Genomic DNA, 19197 nt, shown 5'->3' on the forward strand with positions numbered 1-19197 from the left:
AGCAGGCCAAAGGATTGGTACTCCCAAACGTTAAGCTCTAAATTTTAACTGTATAAAATATGACAAATCTGTCAAGACAAACTGGAATCTCTCAATGACTATTTCAAGTGCCACCAAAATAAGTAGCAGGTGCACCAAGGTCATATAAATATGTTCTTCACATGTTATTTAGCAACTTACATAGGAGAAGGCAAATAACTTTTACAGAGAAGAAAGAAAAAGAACAAAAGTGATGTCCATAACTAGGTAAGGCTAAGACCAAAAAGAAAAATCAGAGAGTTGCAAATTTTAAATATCATCAGATCAATGATGGAAAAGAACTTTTTATATCAGAACTCAAAAGAAAGAGAAATAGATAAGAGAAAAATATTGGAAAGGAGGGAAAAGTATAAATATTGATTGCATTGAAATAATCAGATAGAACCAAGAGAGATTGGGGAGGGTCCTCCATTTGTGATAGGACAATTTCTGCAAATAAATAAAGAAAGAAAGGGACAAGTGTTACAGGTCATCAGCACATATTGAGTTGCCAGGTGAGCATAATTAGAGAAAAGACATTCATTCAGATCAGATAGTCCATCCAAACAATTACATTCCTTATCCTTTGAATTATAACATCTTATATCTACCAAGATTTCAGTATGTGCCCCAAATAAGCACATTCTTTCTCTTTCCTGGCCATATTGGGGCACTGCATACATGCACATCTTCACAGAGAATGGCTTAGATCAAAAGAATACATTGCCCATACAGAGAAGCTCTAAAATGTGAAACTTAGAAAAATAAAGTTTTTGTTCACTTTTCCCCCTGAAGGAAAAGCATTCCATCCAAACACATGAGGATGGCATAAATCACCTGAAGAGTTCTCGATTGTTTTTGTTTTTCTTTATTTTTACACTTGTAAGTTCATTTTTTTTAAAAAAAGAGAGGAAATATAGAAGATTGGAGCTGGCACTGCCAGCAGTTTCTGATGGGAGAGAGCATATGTTTTCTGTCATGTTGGCATCTGACTGCAACAGCCGTGCGGAAGTCAGTTCAAGTCCTTACATCAAAGTTTGCTTGCCATTGTGGGGACGTTGTTAGAAGTTGAAAAAAAGCAATGTCCATTTGAAGCTTGTCTGTGAACTTTGCATGAACCGCTAGGAATAATGTAGTGTGATGACAAGCCAGTTATACCTTCCACTAAATTTGCTGTCTGGAATGAACTGAAATAGTGTTTGGTTTGTGTAATTACGTCCATCTATCTTTATATTCCAGCGGCATATCGCAAATTGAAAATACTAAAAATTGACTGTTGGTTCTGATATTTAATGATTGCCAAAGACAAGACGATGATTTATTGGTTACTTACCGATGTGACACATTTGCATCTTATTAGACGGAGATTACTATTCCTTAAAATGCGGACGAGGCCTGATCATGTCTGATGGATTGATTTGATTTGCAAATGTAATCAAACTAATAAGAGGGAAAAAATGAGCAATAATGCCTTGTTTTTCAACTGGCAATCACTCCGCTGCCAACAAGGCTGATATCCCTGACTAAGCAGCCTTTACACAGTCTTCCTGTCACCTCAAATAAACAAAGGGATGCTAAGAGCTTGATAAAAGGATAACAAGCCAAGTATGGACGCAACATGGAACCCACACCTCTGAACTGTGCTGTTGCCGGAGAGAACAAAAGTCAACGGCAGGAGATATAACATAACCTTAACAATCTTGAGAAAAACAATGGCTATAATCAGTTCTATATTCCCATATGAAGTCATGGTCAATGAAGAACCTTTTCTTAAAGTAAAGATACTGCCATCCTCCTTAATGCAGAAAATAGGTCTCTGTTCATAAAGGGACCCCATTTCTGGATTAGTTTAACTATTTAAAATCCAAATGGTTTCAGAACAACCATGTATATAGAGTTTGAAAACAGCATAAAAGCCCTTTCAGGCAGATTCTGGCTCTCAGTTTAGTCCACAGACTATGGCTGATAATCAGAACATGGGAATAGAGAGCCGCAGAACAGTCAATGCTGAAATACTAGGCCAGGAGGCGTGGTTGACATCTGACTTACATCACTCTCAAAACACTTCTTCAAGACTCTTGACTATGTGAGACAGAAGAATTAAAATTATGATCACGAATAGGCTGCAGAACAACAGTCTCGAAATACAATTTCAAAAAATATTTTGATAATGCATAAACCATGCATCATACTCATAAAATACTCACAGAGACTGTCTCCCAAGAATAGCAGTGTTAGTAAAGCTTATCATATTGTAGGCTCTTAATATACACTTTGTTTAGTGCATAAATGAATAGGCATGAGCTTGCTACAAAAATATATTGCACATGGTATTTTTGTTGAGGAACTGAATATTACAAAATGTTTAGGAAAATGTCAAACTGAATTTATAAAGCTTATTTCCATATTCAGATGTCTCAAAAAATATCCCAGTTGATATTTTGTGATAACCTGGCTACCCATTCTCAGGCCATATAAAATGTACTCAACCATACAATATAGTACAGCTAGATTCAAATTAAATAATAAATAATTCTATTCTAACTATAAAAAATTGCCTTGGCAATTTGAGTTAAAGTTTCACGGCAAATACACAGACATGTTAAAACCCTCAGAGTATAAAGGGTCAGACAACCGATCGGGTTAATTAAAACCCGTGGATTATTCACAAGCTAATTTTAACCAAATGTTATGTACTGATCTGCCAGAAACAGTGTTTGTTCACAGATAGCATCAGTGCTTACATGGTACGTTCAAAGATGCTCTATTTTGTGCAGAGAGATATAGTAGAGAGGCTGACTGAGATTTATTATTGGGGTGTGCCTTTAAAGCATCTTTAAATTCATGTTATTTTATCCTTCTGCTGTCTTAACTATTTAGCTCTGCATCAAGATCCTTGGCAGTTGTTCCAGCAACCAAATTCTCGACCACTTGGGCTGTTGGCCATGTTCCCCAATCACAAATCTCCGTCAGTCTCTCTACTACATCTCTCTGCACAAAATAGAAGGATTCTGAACCATATCTATAAATTAATAATCCTTCAGAAACTGGTTTGATCTGATATATTCACAGAGTATACCCAGGCTATATCAAATAACATAGGCCTATTGTTTATAGTTTGTGATATATAATGTTTCAAATATACCAAAATAACTTTCCTAAAACATATTCACTGCTATTAATCTATCTTCAAGAAATATAACATATTGTCCACACAAATGTGTGTGTGTGTGTGTGTGTATATATATAAAAATAATGTGATATAGGAAAAAAGATGATAATTTTTAAATATCTAATACACTGCATAAGCAGGTATAGTGTACTCTTTTCTAAAAAACTGTTAGGGATAATGATAAGTATCAATAGTGCACAACTGAGCATTAATAGACCTGAGTTTTAGTCTCAACTCTGTCTCTGACTAGCTTGTGACCTCATGCAGATCATTCAACTTTCTTGATCTTAAGTGTGTTTATCCATAAGTGAATGTGCAAGTAAAGTCATTTAACATTTGTTGAATATTTGAAATTATATGTCAAAGATTGGACTGGGCACTTTGCCTATGTTAGCTCATTGGATTATCTCAGATATCCATACAGTAGGTATTAATAACCCCAACTTATATATGGACAAACTGAGTTTATGGGATGTGGCAATACTAAGATTTGAACGAGGGTCTCTAACTACAAAGACAGTACATTGCTGACTTCAATATGGTGCCTCCCCTTAAAATATAAAGGTCTAGCAAATTATCTCTAAAGGCCATTCCAGCTCTATCATTCCAGAATTGACTTTTTGGGGAAAAGGATCTAGCTTTCATATTCCATATATTAGAAAACGGTGTTAGAAAGCTTCCTCTAGACATGCTTTTAAATAAACAATCATATTTTGAAAGTTTGGGAACATTTATTATAAAGCTCTCTCTTTTAGAATAACAGCAATTCACAGAAACAAAGCTGAGAAATGTGAAGTAATTCTTCTATGTTTTTCCCCAAAAGATGAATCTAGAAAACATTGCACTTGAAGCTCTGAGACTGCATTCCTCTTTTAGGTATACAAATCTGTGCTGAGGACACCCTGCCACTGACTGGGCTTTGCCATGACACAGACAAATCACAAGAGTAAGAGCAGCTTGACTTTTTTTCTTTTTTCCTAAAATGCTGACCATGTCAGGAAGAGTTAGTTTCTTCAGGAACTCACAGCTGCTCCTTCTCCCTCTCTCCCTCTGCAGCCCAGGCCACCATGTGCCCTGGCACAAACGTGCTGACTGGTGGAGGAGGCCCAGCACTTCAGGTAATTAATCCTTTCCTAATGTAGGTTAAGCAGGTGTGAAACCTCCCTCATACAGAGAGGAGGTGGCTGCTCTTTGGAGACACCCCTAGTGTTATGGTATTTAATTGGGCTCAGATGGTTCTCAGAAACTGGGTAGGTGTGTTGCTGACCTGGACATTCAGTTTTCAACTTGCTTAAGCTAAATCCAGTTGACGAAATTGGTCCTTTCCCCTTCTGGGCTCCCTAATATTAACAATTTGTGGTTGCCAGAATAATGCCCATTCTGGCAATGAAAATGTAATTTCCTCATTGGAAGCAAAGTTATGTCATTAATGGAGACTAGCAGAGTTTAAGATTAAGTTGAATTGACTATTGCTCTCTGAATTATCAGGGATTGGGTTTATTCATTATATTTCTCTCCTTTCCCAAATACAATGCACTAGTAGTTTTAAATTCATATGAAAATAATATTTTACTGCACCATAAGAGATCCAAGTGTACATAAAAAGCTAAAACAAAACCCCTACTTTGAGTTTATATACTTTACATATCATCCCTGACACTTGCTATAGGAAAACAAAAACAAAAACAAAAAAAACGGGCAAAAATTAATATAAAAGTTGTGGACTACTCTAGAAACCAAAAATTTTGAAAGTGTGTTTTTTACTGGGGGAATAAAAGTTTTCTTCAGAAGAGTCACAGTAAAGTAGGTATAAACAAATGGAGGTGTTATGACCATTCAGCATGCAACATAGGACTCCTTAGACAGTTGCCAATGAGTGATTTTGGCAAGTTAAATTGGTTCTTCTAATTGAATTCTTCTAATTGAGGTTATTTATGATGACTGAATTGGGGAGGAAGCGGCATGATTTTAGTGAAATAATATTTCTATAAGAGTCTAGTGCTGTGGACACACTTGGTATGGTGTTAAGATATGTCATTTGAGGCCAAGCGCAGCACCTCAACCTGTAATCCCAGAACTTTGGGAGGCCGAGGTGAGTGGATTGTCTGAAGTCAGGAGTTTGAGACCAGCCTGGCCAATATGGTGAAACCCCTCCTCTACTAAAAACACAAAAATTAGCCGGACTTGGTGGAGGGTGCCTGTAATCCCACAGGCTGAAGCAGGAGAATCCTTTGAACCTAGGAGACAGAGGTTGCAGTGAGCCAAGATTGTGCCACTGTACTCCAGCCTGGGCAACAAGAGTGCCTCTGTCTCACACAAAGAAAAAGAAAAAGAAAAAAAAATCTCATTTGAGCTGAGTGTGGTGGCTTATGCCTGTAATCTCAGCTACTTAGGAGGCTGAGGATGGAGGATTCTTAGAGCCCAGTAGTTCCAGGTTGCACTAGCTATGATCACGCCACTGCATTCCAGCCTGGGTGACAGAACAAAACTCCATCTCTAAAAAAAAAAAAAAAAAAAAAAACTAATTTGTAAAATGCCATTAATATCAATAGTTTGGGTCACTTTTGATATCAGTTAGTACAGCTTTCCTGTTAAATTTGTTGAAAATTAAAGAAAAGAGAATAATAAAAATGTATACTTAAAGGGAGAATAGTGCTTCAACTACATCTATGTAGACCCTTACTGGGATTAATAAGGAAAATTCATTGTTCACAAGAAAGAGGGAAATGAACAGCAAAGGAATTTGCTGTAGCTTTCGCCTTCCTCTTCTCCTTTCACTGCCCTTATAATCCCTCAACAGAGGTGATGCAACAGTCTATTAGATCTCAATATCAAAAATATTCCCTGATATTCCTCACACCTTTAATTCCTCCCCAAGTGTCCATATTGAGTTCAGTTCAACTCCGTTTCTCTTTTCTTCACCCACACCAGCACCATTGCCTTTTACACATCAAAACCACACTTTGTTTCTTGAACCTGGTGGTTACTTATTCACCGAACCTTGGTCTAACAAGGAGGTAGGCTGACTCAGTCACATAAAAGAACACAGCCAAGGCTGATATTCTTGGGGGGAAAAAAGCAGACAGATGAGCAAAGGTACATGGCTTTTCTCTACTGAGGTTTCTGATCCAAAATTATTTCAAATTCTCTTTCTAGTGGAAAAAGCTCTATCCTTTAAAACACATACTCGCTTCACTATAAATCACTAGCACTTTTAAGATGACAATTCTATTTTGTGTTTAAAGTGACTTGAATAGTTCTCTTCCAAAGTAATTAGGTTACTTTCCAGTTTTCATGAACTAATTTTTATAGGTACAAAGCTGGATTACCCAGCTATTATATGCACAAAATACAGTGTTATCATATCAGAAATTCTAAGTTCAGCTGAGTAATACAGGTTCCCTCTTTTAAAAAAAATTGTTTTAACCTGAATAGTTAAAACAATTTTAAGAAATCACTTCTCTGCCTGTTTAAAAAGTGCTTTAAATGACTATATTCTATAGAAAACTGTTTCTCAGATGCCTGATGTCTCCAGCTGCCACACAATTTATATCTCTTTCCTCTGCTCTTTGTTTTTCAGCCATTTTCCCTGAATGTCAAAGTCAATTTAGTGCATTTCACTTTGCTGAATAAATCAGAGGCGAAATCCTTGCTAAAAGTGAAAATTTGATTTGCTAAAAGGAGCTTAGGGCAACTATTAATCAATATATCCAGAGTGTCAAAGCCAAGGCCAGGATAGACACGCATTCATTTGGAGATTGGCTGAGGCAGATAAAGGGGGACGCAGGGGAAAAAGTGCAACCAGCCCACTGAAGGGAAGTGGGATTAGGGTTGGAGAGAGGGTCAAAAAGGAGCAAAGGGGAAACCAAAACATTCTATGCATCGTATTCTGCATTCCTCCCCCAACTTTTCTCTTAGAGGTGGAAAAAGCTTTTTTAATCAAGCATTTAAGCATATATGAATTACACTAATTATGCTAGCTTTTATATAACAATTTTCTCACAAGACCCACAAGGTTTTCTCTCTTTAACTTACCAAGCAGCATAAGAATAACTAAAAAGTCACAGGTAACAGCTCTATTAACAAAAAAGAAGAATGCCAGAAAACAAAATATGCCAGGTCTATAGGATATTGATATTTTCATAATCCTCAGGTAAGTTTCAGGAAATTTCAGGCTTCTAAAAGATTACAATACGTAGTGAACTGAATGATTGAGCTCATCCTGTCACCTTATCGTTCAAAAGAGCTTAACAATTACCATGAACTTGCCTTAAAATGATAACATATTTTAGGACATAGTACATATAGAAATCCTCAGTACTCAGGAATTGCTTTCAAAAGTATTGGGAAATCTTTCTCTGTATAAAATAATTCAAAAGTTTCCATTTTAATCTTTTCAAAATGCAGTTCAACTCAGGGCATCTTCAGTTAAAACTTTCAATAGCACTTCACTGCCTTCAGAATAAAATTTGTTTTCCTTAGCATGAAATTGAAGGTTTTTCATGATGGCATCCTTGCAGATCTCCCCCGCCTCAAGTCACATCTTCTTCCCATGCTCCTCCTTCTAAGTCCCCATGTGACTCTGTAGGAGAGGACTATCATAGCCCTCGTCATCCAGTTATAGTTGTCAAATCATCTCTCTGAATCACCCACCACACTGTGAAGATCTTAAAAGCAGAACTTGTGCTGTATTAATGTGTGCATCCTTAGTGCACAGGGTCTGACATAGAGTTCATTAAATGCTTATGCATGGAAGGAAGCAAGGAAAGGGAGGCAAGAAGGAGGAAGAAACTAAGAAGAGACTGTTAAGTGGTAGAGCTAACATTTTGTATATGGTTGAAAGTCTTGCACAACTACTCACTTCTGCTCCAATTTACCTATAACTTTCAATCAGATTAATTCCCCAGTGATCTGAAGAGAGTCAGAGAGGGGGAGCATCCAATCTTAGCAACCAATCATTTGAGAACTTTGCCAGCTCTTCACATGAGTGGTTAGTGATTGACTTGTTTTAGTAAAATTTGTAATCAGGAATCTTTAGGATACACTCTAGTACAAACACATTGATTTTTATTGATTTAAAGATGGGTTACACATTTCCTTTTAAATTCATTCTCCTTCCCTTTAATCTTTCATTTTTTAATATATAGATAAGATTTCCTGACAGGGCAAATATGTTACATTTGCCTTAATTTGTTATGAAACGGAGGTAGGTAATCTGGAACAAATGATAATGAACAAGAGAAAAGCAGACAAGGAATGAAAGAAAGATATAAGGAAGCCACTGTTAAAAAATCCAAAGCAAACCAAGCCAAACCAAAACCAAAAAAAACACATTAAATATACTATGTGCCTAAATTTCATTATCAACCGTGTGTGTCAAGGTTCCTGACTCTCAGGTTTACTCATCTATAAAATGAGACTAATAAGATTAAAACTTACCTACAGAATTGTTGTGGACATCACATAAAAGTTTATAAGGGTCTTTTTAAAACAATAAATAACTATGGAGATGTTAGTTATTTTTATATTTAAAGTTTAATCCTATAAAAAAAAAGCTGAATAAATTCTGGAACTAATAAAGTTGTAAACCAAGTAGGTGATCACAAATATATGCACACACATGTATATGTACTTATGCAGACATAGATCCATCATTCAGGGTAGATGTCATGTCATGCACATCTTTTAAATTTCCCATAGTATGAAGTGTAGTGTTAGATATACAGCAGACACTCAAATACTTAAATTGCATTCAGTGATTACTATGAAATAATTATTTCACTTTGATCACAGGTATACAAGGGCATGGTTAGGTATGGATGGCAAATATGTTCTGAGGAGTCCTGGGAACAAGTAAAAGCAATGCTGGACTAGAGATCATATGAGCACAGCATATTTAGTATGATGACAGAATTGTATATTAGGTCAAAAACAATGGCGTGAGTGGTGAGGACAAGCCTCTCTGAGCATTTTTCACAACTTCGGCTTGTCTCTTGAACTAGACCTCTGTCTAGGAAACTTAGCTATTCCTCTGTTGGTCTACGTTTTTGTTTCCAGCAAGGGTAGCTGCAGAAATTACAGTCCCTGAGTAATACTTCAGATTATTTTTTTCAAAACTTATTTCTCAACTTACTGGTTCCTGTTTCTATGCCATAGTTGTGACTTCAGAAACTATTAAATTGGTAAATTTTCAGTTGTTTTAGGCTTGACCAAAGAGGCTGGACTAAATCGTTTAGACCCTAATGGTCCTGCCCATGTAGAATAAAATTATGACAATATCTACACAATGATTCTCTTGGTTAAATAAGCTTTTCTCCCCTCTCTAATAAAATTGATGTTTGTTCTGAATTTTTATAAATTGCTTTTATGAATACGAACGTTTTAGGTCACTTGGTTTTAATTGCAATGACAATCTATGGCAGTACCTTGAAAATAAAAATGAATAGTGAATTCTGTACATTTAGTTCATGCTTTATAATTTGAAAATTGTTTATACATATAAATAATTTCCATATGCATTTTTTCCTCATTTGATTTCTATTTTAACTGATAGTGAGAGCAATTAAGTAACTTACAAAAAATTACTCAACTACAGCTCAAGTTTTCTGATTTTACTTTCAGAATTACTTGACATTTATTAATCACAACTACAGGTATACAGGTATATAACTATCAGGTACATTAAAAATAACCTTTAAATATTTCATAATTGAATACTCTTTCTTTTCTTTTCTTTTCTTTTTTTTTTTTTTTTTTTTTTTTTTGAGATGGAGGCTTGCTCTTGTTACCCAGGCTGGAGTGCAGTGGCATGATCTCGGCTCACTGAGACCTCTGCCTCCTGGGTTCAAGTGATTCTCCTGCCTCAGCCTCCTGAGTAGCTGGGATTACAGGCACCCACAACCACGTCTGGCTAATTTTTGTACTTTTAGTAAAGACAGAGTTTAGCCATGTTGGGCAGGCTGGTCTCAAACTCCTGACCTCAGGTGATCCACCCGCCTCAGCCTCCCAAAGTGCTGGGATTACAGGCGTGAGCCACCGCGTCCAGCCCATAATTGAATATTCTCATAATTTAAACAGTCTTATTAAGTGCCAAGGTTTTGGGTCTTATATTTAACTTTCTTCCACTTAACTAAAAGACTTAACTACTTCACAGTTCTAAAATCATTAGGTTACATACACAAAAGAAAAGTTAATCCTAAAAAAGGAGGCTGAAAGTGTTTTAATTCCTTCATAGCAAAGTAGAAATATTTTAAGTCCATGTAAATTGAGTTATGGGATGGAGTAGAGGGTAGAAACTTAGAGGCAATTAAGAGTTTTGTGCTATGCATATTTTTAGTCAACGAATCAATAAATATTTATCAAGTGCCAATGATACAGATCCAAAACAGAATATAAGGTGTGACTAACATATGGTATAACTCACCCTTAGTCAACCATGTCCTGTGTCCTGCACATCAAACCTTAATCACACCCATATACACATAGAAACATAGTTTACATTATAAATGGAAACATAACATTGAATTCTTTCTACCACATTTTATTGTGCTTTTGCATGTATCCTAATCACTTAATGGTGCTACCATTTTAAGATGGGTATTTTACCCATCAATACCCAGTAATGAGTATTTTAAAAATGAAACCTCCATAATTTTGGTTGGTGGATGATATAATCTTAAAAATTGGACTCTCTAAAATTTATTAGAAGGATAAATACATCTTCAAGCAGTATCTTTAGCAATAAATATTTACACATGCCTGGCAATTCTTTTCCAAAGCTTATACCCTAAACATAGAAACAGTTTATCCATGTTCTTTATAGATTCCTTTCATTGCTAGAAAAGTCTAAATGCTTCTGAGAAAACTATAAAAAGCTAAGTCAATGAGCAATTTTTGATATGTTCTCCTAACTGAATGTTTTTATTTAAAAAAATGTTTCAGGGCAAATAGTAAATATTGGTTTCTATGGCTTAGATTTCTGTTTCTTATGTGAATACATATACTTAAAGACTCTTTTATTACATCATCTTCTTTATGTAGTTTTTTTTTTTTTAGAGTTTAATATCTCCTGCCTCCAGTTGATAGGAAGAAAATTATAGGTATTTTTTTCTATATGATATCATTACAATAGAGATCATTTGAAAAACATAACTGAGGCCCCCAAACTTGAGCAAAGTCCTCCTTCAATGGGTAATTATTTAATTTGTCATGTTAAAAATAAACAAGCAGACCTGAAGATTTGCCATATTAAACAAAGACAATTTTTTTCTAAAATACATTCATTCCTTTAATTGTTAAAATACCATTCTGTTCTTTTACACTAAGTTGTCTGGCAAGATCCATAAATATATTTAAGCCACTTATATAGGTCAGCTAATATGGGTTATGCTTTTTAAAGCACCATCTGACTAAGCACATTCTGCATTTTGCTAACAAAGTTACAGTACATAATAATATTTTAATCAACCAAAAAGAACAATAATAGATCTGACTGTTGGGCTGATAATCGTCTTATCACACCCTGTGAAACCTAGCTCTAATATTTGACAGAGCCTCCATTACTTGGCAACCCATTCTAAAAAAGGCCAACAATGGAGAGGGAATGAAGTGGAGTGTGCAGTACCTCCGTATCTACATAAAAGAGATTAGAGGCGACAGCATTCCATTTTACAGCTCAATCATATTGTGTTAGCATGCGCTTATCCGAGCGCGGACGAAATTGAAAGAGAAATAAAAAAGAGTCAGGCAGATAGGAACCAGAAAAGCGAGGCATGAGCAATTTCCAAGGATATAAAAGGATGCTAATGGCTGGGCCCTGTCATTCTTAAAAAGGGCTATTAGGGCACCATCATCTGTTCTTGTGCCCTTATGCTCCTCCAACTAAAGTCAAGCATTTTCTAAAGCCCTTGTGATCTTTTTTCTTCTAGAGATAAAGTATGGTCATGTTTCATAACAACACACTTTCCCATTTATATGATTTATTAATGTAAGTCAACTAATTCTATTTACTGATTTAAAAGAACCCATTCCATATGTATTTTCTTCAATATCTTCTTTTGTTGTATTCTTCACTTTCTTAAAAAGAAAGTGCGCAAAAGTACATTCGAAGGAGCACAGAAAAACTACTCATTTTAGATGATAAACTTCATTTTAAAAATATATATGTATGTGTATGGGTGTAATTACACAAACTGAGAACAGCATAAAGACAACAGGGGCTTGAATTTTAGTGTATTAAAAAATGACTTCACTTTAACATAAGCTTTACAAAAACAAAGAGTTTTAAAGTTAAGACCAAGACAGATGAAATTTCAGCTCTGATTTGGCTTTAATTCCAGCTATGACCCCAGTTATCAGGATTCATCCATGTTATTAAGAACATGATTTTACTTTTATCGAGGCAGAAATGTGACTTTAATCTTTACTTTCTCCAGCCTTTACTTCCCTGTCTCTCAGGCTGTATAGCTGTAGTGTGGTCCTCTACTGACCAACCTCCTGAACTCAGGGTAAGGCAGCACACTTTGATATCAGAACACCCTCTCCTTCTACCTCAAGCACTGTATGGCATAGGTATTGTTAAAAAAATAAATAAATAAATAAATTTCTGCTAACTCTTGTTTTGCTAATCCCTTTCTGAAAAGCCAAGATATTCCTTGCAATCATTTAAAACACCCTCAGGGTATCACGAAAATCAGAGCTGTGAATCACCACTCCACAGTGAACTCTTCTGACATTTGCTATAGAGAGAGAATAACGTCAGTCCCCACCAATTCTAAGCCTCAGCTTAAGACTGAACCCATAATCGTACAGTACTTGTTTCCACCACTGGAAATGGTGTTACTCATAGTTATTTAAAGTTGCTATCTTTACAAAAGTCACTAGAGCCCCTTTACTGTGACAAGTCCCTTTGTAAGTTGCCATTTCTACTTGGATGCACAGTCGGACCTGCATATTTATCACTGACTTTCCTTACTAGAAAATTCAAAAGAAATTGTTGACTTTTATTGGTCTTCATTATGTTTTATCTGTATGATATCAAAATATTGGCTTTACAAATCTCTTATTTCAGGTGGAACTTGAGCAGAACTCTCTGAAATAATGGGTGGTTTGGAACCATAGCGACACAGTTTTCCACGCTGTTGTTAATAACAATATTATCATTATTATCATTTTGAAATAGATTTTTTAAATGCAATCAACTGGAGACTGAAATATCTTGATTCTACCCCAGCAAGCCACTCTGAAGGTACTGGATACGGCTGTGAATTTGTGCTAGTGTTTTTTACTTCTCTCTGCCTCAGATCTCCCTATCTTTGAATTGAGATACCTGATTCGTGGGTTAGAACAGTGGTTTTCAATTTGGGGAGGAGCGTCAGGCTGGTGCGATTTTACCTCCTGGAGGACATTTGGCAGTGTATGAAGACAGTTTTGTTTCTCACAATTCAGGGGTGCTACTGGCATCTAGTGGGTACAGGCCATGGGTGCCGCTAAACCTCCTGCAACAAACAGGGCAGCTCCTCATGACAAAGAATTATCTAGTCCCAAATATCAATAGTGCCAAGGCTGAGAAACCCTGGGTGAAAATAATGATATTTAAAATGTGTGTATACATATATCATAATGATATATTAATATAAATGATATATATCAATCATCTAAAAAAGTGTCTATGGACAGACACTTCAACGAATGTCAGTCTTGTTTCTTTTGTCTTTAAACCCTTCAATAATGCTTTCCTTACAAATAAGCTTTCATACACTGTTGAAGTAAATTCTGGCTGTTCCCACTGCCAAAGTCAACAATTGTCTTACATCTTGCAGTAAATCCTTTCTTTTTATTTTTCTAAAAGTCATACAGATGTGATTACAATCCAACAGCAATATCAAATATCCACACGATCAAATTCTTATTCTTCTTTTAGATGTAGTAATCCTTGTGTAGGTGTCTTCTAAAGAATACACAAGTTCATCTATTTAACTAGTTTTGACTTAATTTGGGGGGCTTTATTAGCAAACAGTGTAAGACAAAGTAGCTGGTATAATACAGAGTGATGTTTAAATTAGTTTACAATTTGCTTGGCCTCATCTAGAACTGCAACGAACAAAGCCATTCAGAAATGTCAGCTGTGTTCCTAACCACTGTAACAAATTGTCGCCTGAACGCTGCACACCTAATGACTTCAAATTAGCTTCACTGCGATATCGCCTGACAGTTCGTTACGACTGTTAGCAACATAGCTGGCGTATCATGACCAATAAATTGGTTTCAGTGTGGGCTGGGAAAGGGACTTCCATCAATTTGATTAAAGAAATTACTGTAGCATTCAAAGCATAAAGACAAACTAGTTTAAGGAGACAGAAATAAGTTAACTGTACCAGAAAAACATTGCTCATCATTTGAAAACTTGTTTACAAACTATTTGAAAATTAAACTCCAAACAAATAAAAAATAATTCAAGTAGAATACTAAAATTGTCAAAACTTACAAGCATGTATAAATTTTTTCATATTACAGGATGGGTCAAGAAAAAAGAAGAGAAATATTTTTAAATGCTAACTTTAAATTACCATATAGGAAAAGTTACCATGTCCAATTAATATTTATTTTCACAATTTGTCTGTAAAGTTAAGATAAATATCTGATTGTAAACCAAAGCAAAGCTTGTGAATATGGCTAGCAATAGAATATAACTAGCCACTATGAACAAAACTAGTGATTCTTAGTTGGGAAAATAGTACATTAGGCTATCGCTGACAAAAACATTTTTTAAAGTGAAAAGAAAAAGCAGAAGTATTTGCTAGGAAAAAGGTAGGAATTTTGACAAAGCATAAAGAAATATTTTAAATTTATATTCTCATTAGCTTACACTGGCAGTAGTACCTGTACATATGAAAAACTAACAAGAACTCAAGGTGGTGCCAATATAAAAAATATAAAATCGAAGGGATTCTACTAGGATATGCAAAGCTCTAAATTATGATTAAAAATAAACGTAAAGGTTTTTTTAAGTCCAAATGAGAAAACTTTGAATTTGCCCAAATATATATGCAACCTTTTCTTTTCTTTTTTTTTTTTTTTTTTTTTTGTTTCAGAAAATGTACCTGGAATATGCTTCGCCCATCCAATGATAACCACCAACTCTCGGTCGGCCAAGTCACACAGTGTAGTGAGGGCTTTGATGTCACTGTCGGGGACAGTAGGGTCAGGCATGGCATAGATCTTCTCCGGTTCAGCCACCAACAAATGTGAGACAATCTTGTTATCTGCAGGATCAGACCAGAGCACTACAAGATCACTAGTAGTATCATCCCTCTTTTATAAACCTTAGAGTATTTTGTGTTTTGAAAAACAACCCAAATACCCTACAATAAACTCTAAATATTCCAATTATGGCTCAATAGGTATATATTAAACAGTGTGCAGGAAAACTCATAGCAAGACATATGCCACCGCAGTCATGATAGAATGTAGTCTTTCTTTTTTTTTTTTTTTTCTTCTTTGCTCTACCTGCTTTTGCTGGAATGAAACGTCTGTCCTGTAGTGAAAATTTTTATAGCAAACAGATAAGACAAGTTAGATGCTTTCTGGGTTTGTGCTTTGGTTCTTAAGTGGGAATTGGTGAAATAGATTAAATGGTATACAACAGCTTAAAATAAAACCCCCAGTAAACCATTGAAATATAGATCATAACACAGGAGGCAAAGAACTACTAATGCCCACAGTCATAATGGGCATGAAAGTCATTAATTGTCTTAATTCCTTTAAAGAAGAGTAAAGGTCAGAGCCCTTCTGCCTTGGTGAATTACTGACTATATAACTCTATCTCCGTGGGATGCATTAAATAGGAATTTCTTTTTTTCTCCCCCTCCCCACACACCCAGCCAATCTTCCAAATACAGCTAATATGTTTCCATAAAAATACTCCTCCTTAAATGTTACAGTCATTTTCTCTTCTGTATGTCAAATTCTTTAATCCTCTATTTTCATCAGTTGTCCTTAGTTCATTCTCTGGTTCAGATTTATCTGTCTTAAATTTGTGATATATGTTTTAAAAATCCTTCAAAAAATAAACACTAGAGACAAATGGAAAGCATCACATCAAATGTGTTTTATTGCTCAGGGGCATGTGAGAGTTTATGGAAGGGGCTGTAAAGTCGTGGTAACAGAATGATTTTTCTTGTTGGCCCTGTTTTCAATTTCTATATGTAGCTTAAGATTTTATACTTTCTCCTAAGTGAGGAGAAACAAACGGGTAAGAATAAACCCACATATTTAAATGTTCTATGTACTATTACTGTAGAAAACCAAGACTTTAAATGAGGTTCTTGTGAACACAGCCAAAGTTCCCAATGTGTTTACCAGACTATTTGCCTCTAAGTTTTTAACTTTTTTAACCCAATATAAAAAGACTTCACGTAACTTAGAATTAAATATAGCATTCTTTTTATCTCCTTTCGTGAAAGATTGAGGTTTGTCCAAGCTATAATTAGCACTTTTTCCAACAAAATATTTAAACATTTATGAATATGGCTCACATATTAATTAAGCTTATTTCAAATAGACAACAGATAATATTCAATCATCATCAAATTGAGTAGGCAGATTTGGGAGGAAATATTCCCAAATACTATGTAGACTAGAAAAGAATTAAAAAATTAAATAGAGATTAATTTTTTTTAATTCTTAATTTGGATTTTTGTTTGTATATGCTACAGAAACAACACCCTGTATTTTTAGTTATGCTTGGAAAAGTTTCAACTTTCATTGCTCTGACAATGCAACAAAACCTGTCAGCAACCACTAAATTCTCAGGATTAGAAGAAAATACAATAGTAAAGAGCATAAAAATATATCCAAAGGTAATCATGACTCTAGTTTTTCTTAGTACAGGGAACATAGCACTCGCTTTATCCAAGTCAATGGATACTTGACATGAGAGGTCAGAGAAATTTGGTTGAAGCTTAGAAATTCCCATCATTCAGAAAATGGAATAGCCAGCAGCACTGTTTCTAGGTAAATCTTATTTAATGTTTCCCTAATTAGAATCAATAGAACCCAATTTTCATTCTCGGGCCTTTGTAGTACACAATCAGTCAGGGTCCAGAAATCTCCCCAGCCACTTTCTCAGCAAAGCTCAGGCACAGTCTCTTGACACTTATCTGACAGGATCTGAAAATTAAGTTTTATAAATGTTTGTTACAAAAACACACTAATTGGATGGACTAAGGAAAATTAACACAGAGGCCTTTAGATAATGAGTAATGATTTATTAGGAGTCCTCTTTATCTCAGACAAATGGAGCTCACTGAAATTGCTGTAATCTTCTTAAAGGTACTTGACAAGCCACTTCCCAATTTCTCAGGTTTACGAAGAAAACCATAGATGTTTCTCTATCACTTCAACTTACACATGGGCTGGTGCTCATTTTTCTTTCAGTAGAGGCAATTATCAATGGTTTCAGTCAATGTTTGTATAAAATAAATGAGAAGCAGGCAGTCTGTATATTAGTGAATTCAGGAAAACTAAACCTCTAATGAAATTAAGCATTAGTGTTTATTGCATTTTATTGTATTATCAGAGTTTTTTATTATAATGTGCAAAATCTGCTTAATGTAGTCCTTGATTGTATTTGCAGAATGCCAAACAGCTTATGCAGGCTGAGGAGAAGATGCCAGATTGGACAATTGAAGGTATAATCAACATAATGTTTTTTGGAAAGGCAAAAGGAAACTATGCCATATGTTCACTTAAGCTTTAATTTTATGTAAAACTGGTTGTTTTTCCTTTGACATAGCTAAAATGTCCTTTCATTTACAGTTCAGGGTCTGTTTTATTTATTTAACATATTCCCATATGCTCACGCATGTATGATGCACAGCAGTGACCCCTCCTGGAGAATCTGAATTAGAAGTAGACACCTTTGCTTCCCTTGAAGGCAGATCAAAAATTACCCATGTCTTTCCTAGAACTGCTACAGATGCATTTTCTTCTGGTGAGTGCTGGTTGTGTCTTCTTAGACAAATACAGCTAAATTTGAAAACTGTTTCCACCAAAGCACTCCTCCGTGCCCAGTAGGATCCCTATTCATAAACATCTGAAAACGCTAGTTCTGTTGCACTACAACTACTAACTGATTTTCAGAAAATGGGATACAGTGATTGCCTCAATCTATATTCCAACTCTTTTTAGTTAATGGCAAAAAGCAGGGGGCTTGCATTTCAGCAATGTACCAGTCATCCTTTCAAATTGCAGCTTGGCTCCATAAAACCATGAGCTCTTTAAAAACAATGCATACCGTACATAAGGGCACCTCAGACGGAACCAGCAACCTATGCTTGTTATTAGCAGTGCCCATTCTTGTTTTAATCTATTGCTAGCTAGTGTGTTAACCTTCTATAGCTCCAAATTAATGAGGCCCCTAATGTATTTTCATTGGGAGGTTGAGCAGTCAAACTCATTTAGTTAGTGAAAACTACAAAAATCACTTTCTTGTGAAATCTGAATCTATCAGCTCCAATGAACTAATGATCACAGTATGATCCATTTTATGTACCTCTGCAAATAAAGATAACCAGTAAATGTAAAATTCACACTATATAAGCTATGCATTAATATGCTTATGCTTCCACAAAATGACTAGGTAAAAAAAGGCTGGAGAGAGAAAACCACAGATATCTCTAAAAGAAAAAACAAGATAATAAGTGAGTCCCTGTCGCTCCTCACAGACAATCCTTGGGAATAGAGCCACCGTTCTCCAACAAAGAGAAGTCTCCTTGGAGTCAGTAGGGATGGGCATGCCAAAGCTGATGTACATAGAGCCAACTGGGAGGATTTCATGTTCTGGGAAGCCAGACACATCTGCTGTACTTACATGGCTTTTTGGCTGGCTGAACCAGCTGAGGGTTCAGGTATGGGCTGTTCTCCGCATCTATTCTGCGCTTGTACTTCTGCCGACCTCCACGTACTCTGTCAAGACGCACCCCTGTGAGCAAAGACAGGCAGCAGCT

The 19197-nt window shown here is 35.6% G+C and overlaps 1 protein-coding gene across 17 annotated transcripts in view; it reads right to left on the reverse strand.

Moving 5' to 3' along the window:
• Positions 1–19197, reverse strand: part of ESRRG (estrogen related receptor gamma) — a 643479-nt gene that overhangs the window by 44886 nt on the left and 579396 nt on the right. For all 17 annotated transcript variants that reach the window (XM_077986966.1, XM_077986938.1, XM_077986937.1 and 14 more), the window contains 2 exons: positions 19062–19172; positions 15292–15453 (listed from right to left, as the gene is read on the reverse strand). In XM_077986966.1, coding sequence (XP_077843092.1) covers positions 15292–15453; positions 19062–19172 — 273 coding nt within the window. The remainder of the gene's footprint in view (positions 1–15291; positions 15454–19061; positions 19173–19197) is intronic.

This window comes from Macaca mulatta, chromosome 1, assembly GCF_049350105.2.
Source record: "Macaca mulatta isolate MMU2019108-1 chromosome 1, T2T-MMU8v2.0, whole genome shotgun sequence".
Lineage (NCBI taxonomy): Eukaryota > Metazoa > Chordata > Mammalia > Primates > Cercopithecidae > Macaca > Macaca mulatta.